Below are 15020 nucleotides of genomic sequence, written 5' to 3' on the forward strand. Positions count from 1 at the left end.
ACAGAGGCCCTGGATGGATGGGTTTCCTGAAGCAGGAGCAGTCAGCCAAGGAAACACTCTTTGCCCTCTGACAGCTCATGGGCCATCCAGCCTGCCTTCCTTCTGGATGCTGTTGGGCCACCAGGCTAGTAGTCCTATCTACCTGAAAAGATGAGGTGAAAATGAAGTGTCTGGGGGTAAAAAGATGAGAAGTAGTGGAAGAAGTTTTTTAAAGATCATTCATCTGGCAAGTGCAGTTGCAAGAATAAATTTGATGCATGTCCATGTACACAAACATGCTGCACTTCCTGACGGTGGATACTTGGGCCTGGGTATCAGGAACAGTTTTCTCTCCCTTGGGTATGGTGCTTGCAGTTCTGTGATCAGTGGTTGGTAACACTGGACAGACAGACCCTGGCAATACAGAGCTCTGTACACATCAGTCGCAGCCTCCTCCTGTGCCAGTCCCAAAGGCTGATCTGCACCAGCCTGAACTTTGTGAGAACACTCATGTGAATCCTTCCATCTCTCTGCCATTGCAGGGAATGGCTCAACAGCCTCTTCAAAATCCTCCATGCAAGGAGAACAGCACCCTTGGAAGTGAGGAAAACCTTAGAAAGTTAATTCTGGAATGGTTATGAAATTGCCATCCCTTGCAGGTAATGAAGGAGACTGCAACACATGTTCAGGAGCTTGCTACAATGACTCGCTTTGGGATTTAGCACTGAGTGGTCAGTGCTGTCAGATGTGCTCATCACAATCGTACACACAGCCAACAGCTGAAACCCTAACTATTCTATGTGGTATCCACATCTGTCAAGCCAGGGTTTATCAAGTTTGTGTAGCAAGGTTTTGGTAGCAGCGGGTGGCCTCTAAGAATTGATCAGGGGCTGCCCAATGCAGACACAATCCCTTACAGCTGCCTCCAAAGAGACCCACTGCAGGGCATAGCTGAGCCCATCACCCATGCTGGTGGTGCCTCTGTGAAAACATAAGAAAGGGTCAAAAATGCTGCAGGGCAGCTGTGAGAGGAATGAGAAAAACATGACAAAAACAGCTGTGCAGGTCAGAGTGGAAGGAAGGGGAGGAGGAGGTGCTCAGACTCCAGAGCGTATTTCCAGCAGCCCATAAGAGGACCATAGTGAAACAGATACCCACCATGCAGTCTGTGGAAGACCCCACGCTGGAGCAGGTGAAGTTTCCCCAGAGGAACCCACAACTTACAGAGACTCCTTGTAGGACCTGTAACCTGTGTTTAGGAGTCCATACAGGAGTAGCTTTTCTGGCAGGACCTGTGACCCTGCAAGGACCCTATGCTAGAGCAGTCTGTTCCTGAAGACTATACCCTGTAAAAAGGACCTACACCAAAGCAAACAGTGGAACGAGGATGGAGCAGCACAGACAAGTGTTACAGCCTGGCCATCACCCCCATTCCTCATCCCCCTGCACTGCTGGGGAGGAAGGGATAGAAGAGACAGAAATGAAGGAGTGCAGTTGAGCCCAAGAAGGCAGGAGAAGGTGGTTTTAGTTTTGTCTTTGTTTCTCATCATCCTACTCAGTTTTTAATTGGCAATAAAATGATCATCCATGTCTCTATTTGGTCTGTGACAGAAATTGTCCAGTGTCTGTTTTTGTCACCCATAAGCATTCTCCAACCTGTGGAGAAGTGGCAGAACAGTTTGGTGGGTATCTCGTAGGCAACTAGCCAAAGTCAAACCCATCAAACTCATTGAGGCAGCAAAACAAAGGGAACATCCTGGGTCAGCCCTGAGAGCTACTGCTGTGTACTCTGAGAAGGCCCAAACCTGTAGAGCAACACCTCACATGAGCCTTGTGCCTTGCACATACATTTAGCAGGACAACTAGGGTAGGCCAAGATGGGTGAACACTGCCTAAAGCAAGGAGCTCAGGAGGAGCTGCTTTATTGCCAAGGTTACGGACAAGACATGTCTCCAAGTACGTAGTGGTAAGGCATACAGAAGAGTAGAACAGGGTCCTTGTGAGCAGCAAAGCAATAGGACACAAGGACACAGACCACAACAAGGGAAATGCAAAGATTTAAAAAAAAAAAAAATAAAAAAAATTCCCATGGGAATACTCCAACATTAAAAGAGTAGCACAGAGAGGTTGGGCTCCTTCTCTTGCTGTTCATTTTAAACAAAACTTTGAAATACTCCGTACATACATTTTAATACTACAAAGAATACAGGATGGCTTTATAAAATCGTAACTTGCAGTCTTCTGAGAAACCATAAAAGTTACATACTAGCAATATTCTATCTTTATTGACTCAATAGTACATACACATTCAAAAGTTTTACTCATTTCCCAGACATCTTTTAACAAACAGAAATCACATAAGGTGGGTTTTTCTGTTCCCAAGAGGAAAAATTCATTTTTAACAAATACCGAACTTTAAGAAGTGTTCTGTGGAAAGTGTGCTACAGTTTTTCTTCTGGGAAATTAAACCAAGATGATCTGTTGACAAATCCTTTTAGCACTCTTAGCATCAATGGTTGTCTCTCAGGACTCTCTAGGAAGGAAATCCTGGGTGAAGGCAGTTGACTGGAAGGCGCTGCTGGTGCTTCTTGAATGTAGCTGGTTAGAGTCTCTGTGTGAGGGGTGCTACTGCTGGTGTCTGGCATGGTAAGATTCTGATCAGCTGTTGTTTCTTGAAGTTCAGCATTTCTAATGTCACCATCTAAGTTTCCCCTTCTGGTAGGAATACTGAACTTTTTGGCTACTTCTTCAGTTTCCTCAACAACTCTGTAAACATCTTCAGATTCTCTCCTTCCCAGAACAGAAGATGGAGACTCATTTCCCCTCTCACTTATCTGAGTGGTGCCTGTCCAAGTAATACTGCTGCAACTTCCATCAATTTGTAGCTCCCTGCTATCACTATCGATTGTTATCACTGGTGGAGAAGAGTGTGTTGAGTTACTCATGCGACATTTCCGGTGTTTCTTTTTATGCTTTTTCTTTTTCTTTTTAAGTTGCCTTGTGGCTTCTGTTGCTTTTCCTTCATAGACAATCTCCACACTTGGACTTCTCATCTTTTTTTTCTTTTTCTTATGTTTTATGTCGCTGCCTGCTCGACTGTCTGAAAAGCTGTCTTCATTTTTGTAGCAGTCACTGAATTTTGAGAAAGTCTTCTTGGGGTCACTTTCTCTTTCTAGATTTGTGCTCTCAGTGAATGTATTCTCCAGGTGGCGAGTTTTGTACTTCCTTTTTCCACCAGGTTTTTCACTTTTCAATCTCTCAGTTCCCCTCGGAGGAGTCCTTGACCTGTTGCTTGATCGACTCCTTGACCTGCACCTTTCATAACAGTAATAGTGTCTCTCACGAAATCCCCTCTGGCTGTGTGGATCTGCCTTTTCAATAAATGATCGTATCCTATATTCTGGACTAGGAGATTGCCTTGAGTAGGTATCATTAGACTGAGTCCTTCTCCTGCTGGAGGATTCATAGCCATCTCCAAACACCTTTCGACTACAGAAAGCATATCCCCACTGGTGTCTACTTTGATAACTGTCTTTTACATAATAACGATCACTGTCTCTGCTTCTTGATCTCCTTTTGCCATGGCCTTTGCTACGTGATCGTGATCTGCTTACTTCTCTGGATGGAGTGCTCTCATGACTAAAAGAGCCCCTCTGGCTTTCTAGAGAGACTTTGCTTTCGTGAGCCCTTGACCTCCTGCTGCTTCTTTTGCTTCTATGTTTGCTACTATCTCTGCTTCTTGATCGTCTCCTTTTAGTTTGGCTTTTGCTATGATGCTCCCTCCTAGACCGATGCCCATGACTGCCACGACTGTTCCGTGAATAGGACTGTGGGCTCCTGGACTTTCCCTTTCTAGACAATCTGTGATTCCAAGGGGAGCACACTGTGTCACTCCCTGGAGGGGGGCTCCAACTTAAGACCTGTGAAGTCAGATCTTTTACCTTATGTTTGTACTTATCATCATCTTTTGTCTTCTCAACTTCAGGAGATAAGCAGCTTCTACAGCTACCAACGTTCTCCTTGTATGTTGTGGAATGTGGTGATGAACTCCTGCTTGGTTCACTATCACTCCAGCTGCGACAGTGGACTGGCTGCTGTTTCTTTACATCTTCGTTTTTCTCTTCCCTGATGGGTTCCTCAGAGTCTGAGGACAGCTCAACAACTTCTGGTGTCCTCTCAGCTAGTGGCTTAACATACCGAACAATAACACAATTGTCCGAGGAAGAATCACTGTCGTTGGAGTCAGCATTAGCCTGTAACTGAGTCTGCAGATTGGTTCTTTGACTCTTTGTAGCAGAGCCTTCATCAGAACTTTCTGACATCTCCAGAGTCACAGGAACCTCTTCTGAAATGGAATAGGAAGGCCCTGGAGTTTCATCATCCCAGGGGGCCTGGCTGAGACCAGTCACAGACAAACTGTTATCTGGGCCTTGAGAATACGCTGTATCTGGAGATATTGTAATAACTGACAAGTCTGAGCGGCTTCCTTCATCGTATGATGGTGCAGGACAATCATAATTGGCGTGTTGATCATATGCTTCTAAGTTAAAAGGACAACGGGCAAAACTGACGAATTCATGTAAGAAATGTTCAGTTCGATCCAACAAAAATGGCTTTATCTCATCAGCAAAGGCCTGACTTTCCAGATCATACTTAGTCACGTTGCTCATGATAATGTGCTGTATAATACTAATAAAAGATGCATGGGTACCAAACAGGACTGTAAGTTCTCTCTTCAACCAAGGGACCAACCTGTGAAGGCAGGCAGGGTTGCGGCGGAAAAACTCTGCTGAAATGTCTCTGTAGCGGCCACCATCCTGAATGCTACGAATACGCACACCAGTACGGTACAGAGCTCTGCGGAAGTTGATCAAGTCCTCCACCTGCATCCGCTGCCAAGCTCTGCCCTCTGCGCCAGCCTGCCTCCTTGAGGCTGGCCTCCTTATCATCTGCTGCATCTCTCCATCCCTGTGCCGCGCTGGTTCGCCAAAGGATCCTTCAGAAAACAGTGAATTATCTGGAGGAGACAGCGTCCTTTGGGAAGGGGAACGGCCAGTGCGACGATCCCCCGTTAAGGTGGTACGGTAACGAAATCTCCGGCCATCAGGGCTGGCAAAAGAGCCATTTTCTAGAGGGCTGAGTATGTACTCCTTGAAGTCATCTTCTGCACGAATTGTATGGAAAATAGAAAAGAAGGGTTGCTTGCAGAGGGGGCATTCTGCTTTGTTTTTTGACCACTCCTGGACACAGCGGAAACAGAACCTATGCAAACAGCGATCCAGATATGCAACATTGTCAAATCTATCCAAGCAGATGGGGCATTTAGAGTCAGGAGAAGCATCTGTGGGCAGCTTGCTTGTGCTGGCTTTTGGTGAAAAGTTGCTATCTCCTGAAAACTCCTTATCTGCTGAAGTCATGCTCTGCAAAGAGAGAAAATATCATTGTTATACCATACAAAAAATGAAAAGCCTAGACAAACAAACTAACAATAGCCACCCTTAAGGTGGCAAAACCAAGCTCTAGCACTGAGTGAACACTGAACAAAGAGGCAGGACATCCTAACTGTGTTGCCCTGCTTCTCTTCACAGTGAGATCTGGCTCTTCAGTGTTGCAAGTTTTAAACTGAGCTTGAACCATGATGGAGATAATAGGCAAGAATATCTTCTCCCCCACGCATATAAATACTGCTTTGATATGATCAGTAAGTTTGTAATTAACATTGTATCCTCCAAAATACACATCCAAAAGATACCAGCATTTACATGGGGTGTTGGTTAATGAGAAACTTAACATGACCCAGCAGGCTGAGCTCACAGCCCAGAAAGCCAACCGTATCCTGGTCTGCATCAAAAGGAGCGTGACCAGCAGGTCGAAGGAGGTGATCTTGCCCCTCTACTCTGCTCTCATGAGACCTCACTTGGAGTACTGTGTGCAGTTCTGGTGTCCTCAACACAAAAAGGACATGGAACTGTTGGAACAAGTCCAGAGGAGGGCCATGAGGATGATCAGGGGACTGGAGCACCACCCATATGAATACAGGCTGAGAAAGCTGGGGCTGTTCAGCCTGGAGAACAGAAGGCTGCATGGAGACCTCATAGCAGCCTTCCAGTATCTGAAGAGGGCCTATAAGGATGCTGGGCAGGGACTATTCATTAGAGACTGTAGTGACAGGAAAAGGGGTAATGGGCTCAAACTTAAACAAGGGAAGTTCAGGTTAGATATAAGGAAGAAGTTCTTTACTGTGAGGGTGGTGAGGCACTGGAATGGGCTGCCCAGGGAAGCTGTGAATGCTCCATCCCTGGAGGTGCTCAAGGCCTGGCTGGGCAGAGCTTTGGGTGACACGCTTTAGTGTGAGGTGTCCCTGCCCATGGCAGAGGGGTTGGAACTGCATGGCCTTAAGGTCCTTTCAAACCCTAACTATTCTATGATTCTACATATGAAAATACGAGAACAGTTAGTTCTGTTCTTTAAAAAGAAAAATCAATACAAGTAATCACTCTCAAACTCAGCTACCAGTTTGCAAGATCGGCTTGACCTGTACTGTTTCTGCGCTCCTTGCCCATATGTTGCTGGGCACTCATGCTGGAGCACATACAGGCTATTGAACTAGACAACTTCCTGGGATGCATTCCAGCCTAAATCAGTTTTTTTGTTTGTTTTTTTTTTTGTTTTTGTTTTTTTTTTTTTACAGCTGGAGTGTCATTGCTACACCCATAACCAGCTACACACTGCCTCTGTAGTGCAGTAGCTTTGTAAGCAAGCCAAGCTTTGTAGGCAGTGGTCAGCTGTAAACCTGTTTTAAAGTTATTTCAGGTATCAGCATTATCCTACAGTTATAACTCAGTGGAAGTAAGTTGCCACGCTACATCAACACCCATTAGCCCACCTTTTGCAGCAGGCCCTGGATCAGGTCACAGCCGGCTGCAGGAAACGGGGCACGAAGTGAACTACGCAGGCATACGAGACACACGAACACGGACACTCGTGGGGCACCCACGGGAGGGAAGAGGATCGAGCCCTCCGGTGCGCCACCGTCCGCCCGCTGCGCGACGCCAACCGCCGCCCACCGGCATAGCCCTGCGCCGCCCGCACTCACCGCTGCTGTGCCCTCGCTCCCCGCGCGGGCTGCGGCCGTCTTCAGTCTGCGGCGCATCCGGTAGCGTCCGGCGCCGGTAGCCTCCCGCCGCTCCCCTCCCGGTGGCGAGCCACGGTGGCGGCCGCCCTCGGCCAACGGCCGGAACGGTTCTGACATGGGCGGCGGCGCGAACTCCGCGTTGTTGGGAAACGCTCGTCCCTCACTACCGCCGCAAAGCCGAACCGCCCGCACACCGGCATCAATGCGGGCGCCGCTTTGAGACGTCACTTCCAACCACGTGATGACATCCTGCTGGCAGGGTCGTATCACATCCTCCGCGGTGCGGGGCCGAGGGCGGGGCCGATGATGGCTGTGCCGAGGCGGCGGGATCCGCGCCCGCTCTGTCGCCTGGTGGGTGCCGCGGTCGGGGACAGGCCCAGGGGAGGCGAAGGCAGGCAGGCGGGTTTCCCGCCCGGGGGTGAGCAGGGTTGGGTATGCCTCGTGGCGGAGGTAGCGGACACTGGGGTTCGGGGGATGACGGGGGTCCTGGTGCTGCCGCCGCCAACGCGCAGTGCGCTCTGTCCCGCAGGTGCTGGCCGCTGTGGTGATGCTTACCTGGGGCTTCGTTCTGTACGGGGCACGAGTGGCCGCCCAACGGCAGCTGCAGAGTATGCTCCTGGCCCAGAGGAAACCCTAGGCGATGACGAAGCTCGCGGGACGCCCCCGGGAGCCGTGCGCTGTCTCCGAGGAAACGGAGGAATCCAGGTGAAGGCTGGAGGAGCCCTGTGGTCAGCTGGGCAAATAATGCATAACTGTTTCTTCAGAAAGAGAAAGTAAATAAAGCATAAACAATTGTTGGGAAAAAAATGTCTCCTTTTTGTACTGGCGCGTATCTGTGAGGGACAGACGTACCCATTCACACAAAGAAAAGACACTGAGGCAGCCAGCTCTAGAGACTGCCACAGACAGGGTGCTGTCTTTCGCAGCACCGCATGTAATACTCCCAGGACTCACATAAAACATGAACAGAGCAAGCCATGCCCCTTTTCTCTTCTACAGCTCTTAAGGATTGAAATTCACTAGTAAAAGCACATGTGGGTATGGAGATGCCCTGAGCAGTGGCATAGCCTCTGTGCCTCTGATAACGCTGCTCTCTATCATGACCTTTTGCTCAACAACACCTGCTGGTCCAGCTCCCTGCTCATAAACAAACATGCACTAACACACCCAACAAATGCTCCACAGCCTTGGATCAGGTTCCAGCACAGGCATATCTGTGCCTGATAGCATGCCTGGCCCAGGGCCTCTTCCTCACCAGCGAGGCCACCCTGTTAAGGAGTTATATCCTTACCCCAACACTTTTTTCCCTGTTGTTTCAGGGAGATGCAATCACTTTGGCTCCCCAGCAGGCACCACCAAGCACTTGGGCTGTGACCTGCAGTCCTCCTTCATGTGCTGGTGCCAAGACTTGGCCGCTTTACGCACCCTGGTTACCCCAGTAGCTGCACCTGGGGCATGCATAATTCCAATTGTGTCCTAGCAGCTGAGCCTCTCTCCCATAGCCCGCACAACCCAGCAGCATCTCACTCCACTCACAGACCTCCCGGACCCGAAGAAAGCTTTCCCCTGAGGACACCTGGCCCTGGTTCCTGGGGTCCCTTGGTCAGTGGCAGGGTTTTTCCCACTGGCAGCTTTGTGGGATAGTGTGGAGGGGCACAGGAGGAAGGTCAGCAGGACCCTCACACTGTTTGATTACTGCCTTTTAGCATCTCCCACTGTTTGATTACTGCCTTTTAGCATCTCCCGTGGTAGCTGCATCATCCTGTAAATACATGAAAATCATCACAGAACCCAGCAGTGCCCCAACAAAGGTTTCTGTTCTGACAGAGAGGCTCTCAGCCTCTCCACTAACTTCTATTCTGAGCCAAAGCTGAGCAGCTGGATCATCCTTTGCTGTCCATGCAATAAGAGCTCAGGATTGGTGCATTGTTGTCCCCACTGTGGTGTTCAAGTGGTCACCAGGCACAGTTACCTTTTTCTCCCCCTGGCTAGCTGAACACATCGAGCAGCATGGCACCACCAGTAGGAATGACTGGCACAGGCCTGGACAGCCTGTAAGAAAGGGTCTCTGACCACTGGCCTGCCTCTCTGATTTTCCACCTTTGTTTCAGGCATACCACTGGCATGCTCCTGGAGCTGCAGGGGGGCACGTATCAGTCACTGCAGGGTTTAGGGTTGCTCCACTCTGCTGCAAACCTACCAAGGGTCATTTTGCAGCCACCAAAATGGAAATCACAAAGCATTCTTGCTTTGCTCCTCTTGGGTAGCCAGTGTTCATGAACAAACAGTGCTGATTTACCTGCAGGCTGCCACCAGCTGGCAAAATACTCCCCAGCATTGCTCTCAGGCCTGCTTGCCGGTGCTGCAGGCTGAAGCGGAGCAGGCGTCTGGGAAGCAGCAGCACCAGCTGAATTTCTGTCCCCTGAGGTTAGCTGCTGTTTGGTGTGTTCAGGGGTGCCTCTCCAGCAGCCTCCGGGGTATCAAGAGCTGCCTGCCCGTTGTCTCTGGTCCCTGGAAGTCCAAGACACAGCCTACAACTGCGCACAACAGAGATGAAAATCCTGAAAATGTCCCTGGTGTTGACTAGGACCTTGCACAGTGACATCAAGGAGGCACAAAGAGAACTTGCTCTTTTTATGGCATGGTCTGTAGCTAACCAAGCAAACTCTGTGATGTTTCAGTGGATATTAAGAAAACTGAGAGTCTCAAGAGCTTTTTCTTTGCTGTGCCCTGACTTTTCTCCCTCTTCTGTCTCCTGTGCTGCTACTCCAGCATCATGCCAAGAGTTAATGGCTAGGGTCTAAGAAACATTCCCAGCTCTACACCTGATGTTTGCCCAAAGCCACATCAGGATGATGTTAGCAGCAAGAGGTAACTTTTTTTCTCCTGGGTAACATAGGACTGGGATCAAAGCCCCCATAGAGGTTGGGAAATACCTCCTTCAAGGCTAGTGGGGTGGACAGTTTGAAGCTTCTGTCTCTACCTCTCACCCTTCTGCTTGCCTCTGCTACCTACCCAGTAACAGTAGCTCTTTCTGGAAAGCAAGAATTAAAATCATGTGCATTCTAATAATTTGAAACTGCCATCTCAACAAGAAAAGTCTCTGCATAGTGCCACTAAAATCGTCATAAAACATGCACTGAAGAGCTCCAGGTAACCAGAGAAATCCCAGAAACTTGAGGTTTAGATTCATCTCAGTTTTCTGCATTGGAGTAAATCTTCACTCTGATTCTTCTGCACAGAATATATTGCCTTGAAGACAAGGCTGTAAGGATCATTGTCCAGGATCAAGATGCTGAGACGTGGATTGAAAATAATTAAAGATCTCTAGTAAATACCTAGTCATTAGAAGTAAAAGAATATAAGCTCAGTGTATTGTCAATAGCAGTATGAAAAATTTACTTCCTATGCAGTTTTGATGCTAGTTGTCTCATTTCTCAATATGCTAAGCTACCGCTCTGAAGCTGTCTCTGAAGTCGTGTCCCCTTCCCTTTCAAACTCTTTGCTCAGCTTGTGCTCATGTGCTTGCTTATGGAAGTCAAGAAGCACAATCAAATACTCTCAGCTTGGTTCTGGGGTGCTGCAAGAAGGGCTTGGACCCAGTGCTCAGCATCCATTATCCTCTTCTCACCCACAGGGATGCAGTGCAGTGCAGAAAGTATGTGTTTCACATCTGAAGTAGTACAGCAAATAATTATGTTTAGGCAGCATTAACCAATCAGATGTGACCATCAGAGATGGCTAATGGAATATATTCATAGTGCTGATTAAATCCCCCTCAGATCTTTTTTCCCTTTTTAATCCTTTTAAAAAAAGCATAGCTTGTTTATCAGAACAAGAGCGGTTTATTAGCCCTGAAGTGGTTGGTTTGTTTGTGTAGGTTTCAGGGGATTGTTTGGAAAAATTGTCATCAGCATGCTTTTGATTAGCACAGCTAAGAGGATTTTTGTTTAATGAAATGATTACTTGATTCAGCCAGGTATTCAGCCACAGTAATAGCTGCTTCAACAGATACAAGAGATTCTCCTTCAAATACATCCTTGCTTCACTAACATGAGGCAGTACCCATGGTTACATGTTAATTATAAGGTTGATAAGAATATGTATGGACAGTTAATGTTGTAGCTGAGTTATTTGATGAAGGCTATTGAAAACAGTCAAAAAAGGAAACAAAATTGTTAGCAGGCATGTTAGTGTGGGCTAAATTTGGCTTTAAATCTCTTTAATGTACTGACAATAATCAATATTATTTATAGTCTATGATAATAAGTTTCTCCCAAATCACACCAGCAAGGAAGTTGGAACATAATTGCTTCATTCCTGTAGGAATTATGCAAGCTCAAGCTAGAGTTTAATAGAGCCCGCTACCTGCTTAATAATAATGATATGCTTTCATTATCATCTCTATCATTCATGCAATACAACCTTTAACCTAATAGCTGTATAAATACAGATTCTGGTACATACACACAAGTTCCTGGTGAACAGAAACCTAAGAATCTTTTAAATTCCCAGTAGTGACCAGGCATAAAATGCATATAAACCTAAAGACAGTACTTGAGACAAGTAGGTTCCAGGTTGTTACAGACCAAGAAGCAAAAGCTAAAATTTCATGGGGAAAGATGAAAAAGAACGTATGCATGGTATGAGACAGAAAAATAAGGGTAAGAGACACAGGAAAGCAGAACACAACACTGAGCTCAAAGAAGGGCGACATGTCAGAGGACCCTGACCAAGGACATTACCAGTGTTTTGTGATTAGAAACACTGAACAGTTCACAGTTCACAGAATGATCTGGGTTGGAAGGGACCTTTAAAGATCACCTAGTCCAACCCCTAAGGTTGCAAGGCATTTCCACCACTCACATACTCTACACCCCTGGACTTCCACACAAATTGTGAAAATAGGGATTTTAAATCCTTAACTATTCAAACTTCATTGCACTCTCTTAGCTTCTTTGTAGCCCTTCTGTCCTGGGTTCAGCAGTAGCAGTCAATTTTTTCCTTCTTAGTAGCTGGTGCAGTGCTGTGTTTTTGACTTTCGGCCTGGAACAGCGCTGATAACACCAATGTTTTTAGTTGCTGCTCAGTAATGTTTACTCTGACCAAGGACTTTCTGAGTCTCATGCTCTGCCAGGGAGGAGGGGAAGCTGGGAGGAGGGGAAGCCAGGAGAAGGCAGAGACAGGACACCTGACCCAAACTAGCCAAAGAGGTATTCCATACCACAGCACATCATGCCCAGTATATAAACTGGCGGCAGTTACTTGGAAGGCCCAGGTCACCACTCAGGTCGGGCTGGGTATCGGTCGGCAGGTGGTGAGTGGTTGTATTCTCTTCCCTTGTTATTTCCCTTCTCATTATTATTATTGGTGGTAGCAGCAGTGGTTTGTGTTATACCTTAGTTACTGGACTGTTCTTATCTCAACCCGTGGGAGTTACATTCTTTCGATTCTCCTCCCCATCCCTCCGGGAGCTGGGGGAGAAAGGTGGGGAAGCGAGTGAGCGGCTGCATGGTTCTCAGTTGCCAGCTGGGCTTAAACCACAACACCTTCCATGATTCAGTACTATATGCGTACTGAGATGGGACCCATTCCTTGCATCATGCACATTCCTTACATCTATTTTCTTCTAGGTGTGTCAGGAACAGGAGTAGCTATTCAGGTTAACGTTTTCTGAAAAGCAGAGGGTGAAAGCAGACTTAGGACCATTTTGTCTGAGTTGTGCGGCCAAAAATACCATGAGCATTTCAACAGGCATGTTTCAGTTTCTTATCTGCAAACACAGACTGGCAGTTTTCTTGCTGCATTGCCGGTTCAGGTCTCCGCTGCTGTTTACTGCAGTCATCTGCCATTTATTGTCACATGATGAGACGACTTCGACTTTTCTGTGGAAAGGAAAGCATGTATCAGAACAGAGTGCCACGCTACAGGACCTTGACTTTCCATGGGAAGCTTGGCAAAGCTTCCCATGTACCCATGAACGTAACCCATTTACCTATGACAGTAACCCATGAACGCAAGCAACTGAAGCAAAAGCATACAAAACCTTTGCAGAAGCCAGATGGCAGTGTTGGCACATGCTTTACAGCACAGGCAAGCTACTGTTCGTATTTTGCACAGTGGGCTCTAATGTTTACAGAAATAATTTTTGGGCCTCCTTTCTTTGTCATCTGAAGAAAAAATGGTTCATCATCTCTGAAACTTCAGACTCAATACCAACAACCACAAAAGAAGTACTCAGAGTTAATGAGGGAAAGCAATAGACAAAAAAAACTTAAGCAGAGTTCTTAAAGCAGGAAGAACATATCCTTTTCTTTAACAGCAAAAAGGCATTCCCTCCCAGCCTTCATGTTTCTGCATGTCAGTAGGTCATCCAATTTAACGGTGACACACCACCAAATAAGCTTGCCACTAAAAGGAAGTTGCAGTTTTTTAAATGGCTGGTTACATTCAGATGAGATTAAAAAAGAGGTGGAGTGCTCTGCCACAGATACTGGAAGAGACAAATGGTTAAAAAGATAAAGACCTTCAAAGTCTATATGTTGCCTCAAGCATCTTTTAGTGAATTTTATTGCTGTTCAGTGAGTCTGATTTGCTTTTAATGGTTCATTTGGCAATTGTGGCTGTAGCAATTTCTAATAATAATAATATTTTAACTGGGTATAGCTTTGTGACTATGCAGAATTGCTGGATTGCTTTGCAAGTGATTTTTGGACTTGGTAAGATGGAAAAACATATGCAGCAAGTTTCTTTAGCTCCTTCCTCCATGGCAGACATCCCTATGAAGAACAGGAGGACTACAGTCACCCTGAGGAAAAGCAAAAGGAATTCTTTTCCACTCAGATGAGGATTATTTTGAAATTGTAACAGCAGCTGAGAGCACAACACTGCTGGCAGATAGAGACAACATTTATTTCCTTCACACTTCGTGTGTTACTAATTACAGTGAATAAGACTGTATATATTTACGGAACATACTAATGTTCTTTCCTAGTCTGCTCTTCTAAGTAGTATTTTGATTCTATCCTTGTGCTGATTCAAGTAGCAGAGTTTTAGCAAACATTACTAAAATAATGAAGTGATGAACTGTAATTAAGACCATATCTATGGTCTTATACAGTGATATATATATGTATACAGTGATATATATATATATTTTTTCATGATGAACTAAAAGTTCAATGCCAGCAATATAGGAAAAAAAGATTTAAACACAAACTATTGAAATAATTTTCTATTTGTGCTGCTTAATAGCCATACTTTATCTTCTTTCATCAGCTGCAATCTTCCTGCTGTCACTCCACATTTCTACAGAGGCTTTCAGACACAGGATAATGCTCTTCGTGTTCTCTATTGTCATTTTTCAGCCTTAACTGTGGATGGACAATACATTTCACAACAGGTAGCAATGCCGAAAGTAGGAAGGAAGATATTTCTAGTGCAAGAAAGGGGTAAGGAATTGAGGAGACTTCTCCTAGGCAAATAATTCTATCAATGTCAAAGCAAGCATGCAATTAAAAAAAAACAATTCTCTGTATAAATTTCTGCATTAGGCTTCAGATCAGTGGCAGACATGAATCTTGCTATGACCTCCATAGTTGTTCCTATTGATTTCAATGGGACTATTTACACACAAAGCACATGCTGAACTTCCAGAATTGGGACTTGAGGCCAGTTAGTTCAATCCAGCTACAAACCAGCTCCAGACTAAAATCCTTGCATGGCTGCTATTTATTAATCAGTACTTATGTATCACTTTGTAGTACCTTCTAATTGGGTATCTTAAATTTATATAACATACCCTGTTTGCAGGATTGGACCATAAGGATGCATTTTGCCCAAGTACGGTACACTTCAAGAAGAGCTTGTATTCTAACTACAGAACTACACATAGCACTGGGCCCCA

At 46.1% G+C, this 15020-nt stretch overlaps 1 protein-coding gene across 1 annotated transcript; it reads right to left on the bottom strand.

The window, feature by feature from the left end:
• Nucleotides 1–2359: 2359 nt before the first annotated feature.
• Nucleotides 2360–7231, bottom strand: TOPORS (TOP1 binding arginine/serine rich protein, E3 ubiquitin ligase). Its single transcript, XM_057410560.1, has 2 exons — nucleotides 7076–7231; nucleotides 2360–5399 (listed from the first exon to the last, which is right to left on the bottom strand). The coding sequence occupies exons 1-2, from the start codon at nucleotides 7229–7231 to the stop codon at nucleotides 2421–2423; spliced, it is 3135 nt and encodes a 1044-aa protein (XP_057266543.1). The 3' UTR covers nucleotides 2360–2420.
• Nucleotides 7232–15020: the final 7789 nt, after the last annotated feature.

This window comes from Pezoporus wallicus, unplaced genomic scaffold, assembly GCF_028554395.1.
Source record: "Pezoporus wallicus isolate ANWC-B61680 ecotype Strahan unplaced genomic scaffold, APGP_CSIRO_Pwel_v1 contig_7613, whole genome shotgun sequence".
NCBI lineage: Eukaryota > Metazoa > Chordata > Aves > Psittaciformes > Psittacidae > Pezoporus > Pezoporus wallicus.

Coding starts and splice junctions, on each gene's coding strand:
- TOPORS (XM_057410560.1), bottom strand. CDS start 7,231: ATGTCAGAACCGTTCCGGCCGTTGGCCGAGGGCGGCCGCCACCGTGGC. Junction 5,400..7,075: donor GGAGCGAGGGCACAGCAGCG/GTGAGTGCGGGC, acceptor CTCTCTTTGCAG/AGCATGACTTCAGCAGATAA.